General features: G+C 39.7%; 2 protein-coding genes across 2 annotated transcripts in view; both read right to left on the reverse strand.

Annotated features, from left to right (window-relative positions):
• LOC106528742 (laminin subunit alpha-5) overlaps positions 1-5,552 on the reverse strand; it is a gene marked incomplete at its 3' end in the record, with an annotated part of 11,021 nt that extends 5,469 nt beyond the window's left edge. Inside the window, 3 exon segments of the mRNA XM_014023989.1 lie at positions 372-555; positions 907-1,007; positions 4,657-5,552. Of these exon segments, the coding sequence (XP_013879443.1) occupies positions 372-555; positions 907-1,007; positions 4,657-4,843 (472 nt within the window).
• A 29-nt stretch (positions 5,553-5,581) lies between these two features.
• Positions 5,582-5,696, reverse strand: part of LOC106528741 (laminin subunit alpha-5) — a gene marked incomplete in the record, with an annotated part of 162,169 nt that continues 162,054 nt past the window's right edge. Inside the window, 1 exon segment of the mRNA XM_014023988.1 lies at positions 5,582-5,696.

A 5,696-nucleotide genomic window follows, 5' to 3' on the forward strand; every position in this document is an offset into this window, starting at 1 on the left:
CTGTTGGGGCCATAATTCAGAAGTGGAAAGAACATTATTTCACCATTTCATTATTTATGGTTTGATTTCTTTGTATGTATGGATCACTTGGGTTGTTACCGACATCTGGTGAAAATTTCATGTCATTAGCGCCTCTAGTAATATATTTACCGAGAAAAATGTTGACGTGTTCAATACTTATTTTACCCGCTGTAAATAATGTGTATTAAACTAGATTTTGGGTATAAAAAGCATTTTTAAGTATACAGGGTCAAGTCTAGTTCACGTCCCAAGTCATTGGTATAAAAGTCAAGTCACAAGTCTCTGAACATTTCTAGTCTAAAGTCCTAATATTGATTACTGGAGTCCCCACCTCTACTGTAAATACTCACTCTTGCAGCCGTCGGGTCCATAGTCCCAGTACCCGGGAGCACACTGTCTGCATGTCGGGCCGGTGACTCCAGGCTGGCAGGCACACTGACCGCTCTGAGACTCACAAGGCTGCACAAGTGCAGCTGAAGCATCACATTCACACTGACGGCAGCCAGAACATGAGCTAAAGCCAAACATGCCCACCTTACAAAAACAACAACAAAGACTTTCAGGTCACAGAAAAATGCATTTGGAACTCCTAAATTGATTTAAAATTAATTTTTCTTCAAAATCTGCTGTAGCTACTCACTTTATTTAATATTTCTGTGCTACATTTAGCTTTCAGCTTCCATTCTGCTACTTGTAGATTTTAGCTGACAGTTTGCTACTTTTCAACATATTCTCAGCTACATTTTTATTTATGATTTTAGCTTCTAGCTTGCCTTTTCCTGTTTCTGTGTTTTAAACAACATTTTGCTCCTTGTAGCTTTTAGCTGGTGTTATACTGAGCTCAGGCTGCTGTAGCTGTAATCAAACTGAAGAAGGGAGTTTTACCTGACACTGTTCGCAGCGCGGTCCTGTGACTCCAGGTTTACAGTGACACTGCCCCGTGTGAGGGTCGCATGATTCTGTCCCGCAGGAAGAACAGTTGCATTCTGGGTAAAAATATAAACAAACAAAAGGAATAAAAAGTTTGATCATAAGAAAAAACTGTGTTTTGCTGCTTTTAGGGGAGAAACTGAAGGAGAATGATTTGTCTTTTGAGCTCACAGAGCAGCAGCTAGGAGTGATGATGACGATGATGATGATGATGATGGTTTGGAACTGGACCAAGGAGGTTATATATAACAACTGGAGTGCTCAGAAACACGTGACCAAGTGATCGGCTAGTGAAGCTAATGGCTAACGCAAAACAGTCAAGAGTTTGGATTTAAGTACACAGCTGACAGTCCTACTGAATAGACTGTTAGAATTTGTATTGTTGCAAGAAAAAAGCAGCTAAGTAAGCTAAGAGTTTGGATTTAAGCAGTAATGGATTTACCATTACTGCTGGTGACAGAGCAGAAAAAAAGACTGACGATGTAGAAATCATAAAAACTATTGTAGGGGTCACCTCGAGTGAAGAAACAAGATTTACTGCCTCGAAGCAGGCCTCGGACAGGCCTGACGAGAGGACAGGAACTCTGTCACAAACTGAACTCTATTTAGGCCATGACAGGTCATTCCAACCTACAAGAGAACTCCTCAGTTCTCTTAAACAGATAATGGACAGAACAATCTCTTCTGTTCGTGATTCATTTGTTGTTTAACTGAGAATGTTTATGCATTTGTTAAATCATGATAATGACTATCACAAGAAAAGTGGAACCACTTCTTTTATCGTGCCTTAAAGATTAATAATTGTATAAAAATCACAGAGAATCTCATTACAATGTTTTCATTGTGTTTTTATGTAAATCACTGTTTTTATTTTACTGTGAACACAGTAATATAATTGTAGATTTTTCCTGAGAAAATCTTTCATTTATCTGGACTAACAGAAGGTTCAGAACTGATTATAAACAGAAATGTTAATTAATCATCATAAATGTTTTGCAGTGATTTCTCTTAGAGTCTATCAGAAGAAAGCTGAAAAAAGGTTATCATCATGTTGTGAGCAACCACAGAATTTTAACCTTGGGCTGGCGCCCTGGCAAATCTTTTATCTTTCTTTCTCTGACTCATCTCTAAGCCTGAGGGCGGAACCAAAGATCGTCCGTTTCTTTTACTAACCCGGACGGCTTTGATCGACACACTCTTCTTCCTGACTCCAACYGAGGAAGGCTGAATTCTCTCTCCGGAGGAACTCAGTTTGGCTTGTTAAGTCTTAGCCCATGAGCTAATTAGGGAAGACTTAACAGCCGGGACCCCGCACGCCGCCGGCGGTCCCACCCCAAGGTTTCAAGCCTCTAAAGTGTGTTTTACCTCCTGTGGGGAGATTTTATTTTGAAAAGAAGGGACCGGATGTACAGCTTGAATTTTTCTGGCTTGGACTTAAACAGACGAAAAGTTACCTGAAAAACACCTACATCGCCGATGACCAGTAAGCGAGCCGATAATCAGTTCCCTGACTGATCGGAGGTGAGACAGTTCCTACCCAGAGGGTGTCTTAAGAAGACATCACCAGGTAAAGCTGACGTGTTCGGGGTGACGTGTCATGTGGACCCCTGAGCGCAGAGAAGACGTGCTGATCCGGTTGAACCACACTTTGATAAAGTAAAAGTAGTAACTTACTAACCTTACTTTCCTCCTTTTCTTTGTTCTTAATTTGCCAAAACTTAAGCGGAAAGTGCCAGTAAAATTGTTTGGTTGTTAACATCAGAACTGACGTTTTACTGTACTATATAAGTAATCGAAGTTGATGTGAATTGAAATTCGGACGCAGGTTTTATCTCATTAAACTTTGACACTTTTTATTGGAATACCCACAATCAAGTGTACTTATGATTTGTTCAATTTGTGTAAATAAATGATTGCATAGTCTTTTATGAATCAACTTGAACTCGTCTGAACGTTCACTTATTGTGTCACTTTTCACTTTGCACAGTCAAGATATTAACAAGTAATGAGAAATACCTTGGTAAAAGTTTCCTCATAACCTTGTGTATGAGAGGTGTGGGAGAAGCTTAATACCACCTTAAGCTCCCTTCCTACACTATTAATAATAATATTAACAAGATTCTTATTAAAATTTTATAGTTTATATAATCTATTTAATGTTTTAAATAATGCCAGAAAAGCTGTTTGTGTTATGGATTTATTAACAGAAGAGAAGCAGGAAAACGTCTCAGTTCACAACACAAGTCAGCAGATTTGATCTTATTTAGCTCAATGTGATCTCACCAGAACGTAACGTAACAGTTTAAAATTACACTTAACAAAAATATAAACGCCCCATGTCAAATACTGTTGTCATGGTGAGTTAACAACAGTAAATGAGCATTTGCTGACATTGTGTCACATGTTATAATGCCTCAGATGTCGCAAGCATGACATCGCCTTTCAACATGACAACGCCCGACCTCACGTTGCTCGCATCTGCAAGGAATTCCTTCAAACAGAGGACGATGAAGTTCTGGACTGGCCTGCATATTCRCCAGACATGTCCCCAATAGAGCATCKTTGGGATGTTCTGGATTGGCGTGTCTGGGACCGTGTTCCAGTTCCAGGCAATGTGGGTTAGCTCCGCGTGGCACTCCGTGGAGGAATGGAATAACATTCCACAGGCCACCATAGATGATCTGATCAACTTCATGCAAAGAAGATGTGTTGCTCTGAGTGACGCAGCTCGCGGACACACAAGATACTGAAAAATGAAATTCCTCAACCTGACCCCTATCATGTTCAAAGGACTGTCAATCCGCTTCAAATGGCCATAACCACAATGCCAATATGAAGATCAGTAGTTACTGAAAATATATTTTGAGTTTCTCTGTATGTTGCATAACACAAATGTTCATAAAACCCCTGTATTTGACATGGGGCATTTATATTTTTGTTAGGTGTAAAATAATCTTATAAAGTCGATGTAATCACTGTTGTTTATTGAACTGCTTAGCAGATATTAGCTCGTGGAGCATATATACAGAGTGTAGCTCTGCTTAATCATGCTACAATTTAACACAAACTATTAAATAATAATTTGTCCTCTGATTAACATTTAGACCTACACAGTGTAAAATAATATTATAAAAGTCTCTGATTAATATTTAGACCTACAGAGTGTAAAATAATATTATAAATGTGAGTATTTTTAGGTTTCTGTTAGAGGAACCTGACGTTAAGAAGATGGTTAGCTAATAGAGACAAGTTTCATCCTATAACCAGAGAACATTTTCTAACTGTTGACTGGTAAACATTTATTATTATTATTTTTTATGACAGTAAGAAGAAATAATAAATATACTTTATTTCTAGCTGAAGTCATCATTTTTCAACTAGCTAAAGTCTGTTACAGGCTGACTTCAGGTCTGGTTTAGATCATTGTTACTTATAAATTATATATTTTTCTGGTATAAATCTGTTGTTTTACATGATTKTTGAATGAAATTAACATACTTATTAATTTATTGTAAAAATATGACAGATAATTTGTGAAACAGATCCAGTTCAGCTGCTGTTTATCTATTAGTTTCTATGGAGGCTGTGAGCTGTTGTCCTGTTTGGTCTGTTTCTGCTCCTCCATGCTGTCACAGACGCTACCAGTGGATGGAATGGGCCGGGCTCAGTCTAGTGTTTTTATTCAAGTCTATGAGCTGGACTCACTGGTGCAGTTTTTGGCCCCGATGGCGTCTCCATAGTACCCCGGAGCGCAGACGTGGCAGTGCAGTCCGGCGGTGTTGTGCATGCAGCTGAGGCACTCTCCGGTCAGGGGGTGGCAGTCGGTGAACAGCATGTTGGGGTCCGTGTTGTCGTTGCACCTGCAGGGCTGGCACCTGCTGCCAACAACCATGGGGTTGCCGTAGAAACCAGGGGCGCACCTGTGGGACAGGATTAGCACCAAACAGGGGTTTCAACACCGTGTTCATGTTTTTAGCTTGTTGAGAAAAGCAGAAAAGTGTTACTGAAAACACAAAAAGGTACACAACAACCTTATTAAAGGCAATAGCCACCTTTCAGAAGTGTTAAAGAAAGATAACCTTCACTTGAGATGAATCTCTCAAGCAGTGTTTCCTGGTCCGCTTATTATAAGCGACTTTGGGCTAAATTCTGTGAGTCGCGGGTCTTTCTTTCCGAATGACATGCTTCACTCTGCTCCTGTTGAAGCGGAACACAAGAGTAGTGGGTTTGTCCCTCCCATTACCCTGTTTCCTGGTTGTCGCTCCTGCCCAAGTTGAGTCGGCACATTTCAAACACACACCAGAGCCCAGAGTGATGGGGTGAGGCAGTGCGGTCCGGTCYGGTTCAGAACTTATGACAGRAGACTTGATACAGCGCACATGCGCGTCTACTTCTAAAACACAGTGGGGATTGGTGCACTTGATTTAATGGACTGGGACATTTTACACAGGTGGTGCACAGACAAAAATAAATAAATAAAACATGCTGCTTACATTGGGATACAAGTACATGACAGTAAAATATTGAAAAGTTTTATTTGTTTGTAATTTGCTGATTAAATCGCATAAATTGAGCGAGAGAGAACAATATGAGGCAGAGCAAAAAAATTTTTGTCCTAATATCAGCAAAAAACTACTTCTTCACCTCTGGTTACAAGTGACAAAACAAAGTGAGAATGAGTTGCAGTAAGTCAGGAAAATATGGGGAAAAATATAATAAGAGTGAGGAAAAAAGAGCGCACAAGA

The sequence above is a fragment of the Austrofundulus limnaeus genome, unplaced genomic scaffold (genome assembly GCF_001266775.1).
Source record: "Austrofundulus limnaeus strain Quisiro unplaced genomic scaffold, Austrofundulus_limnaeus-1.0 Scaffold401, whole genome shotgun sequence".
Taxonomy (NCBI): Eukaryota; Metazoa; Chordata; class Actinopteri; order Cyprinodontiformes; family Rivulidae; genus Austrofundulus; species Austrofundulus limnaeus.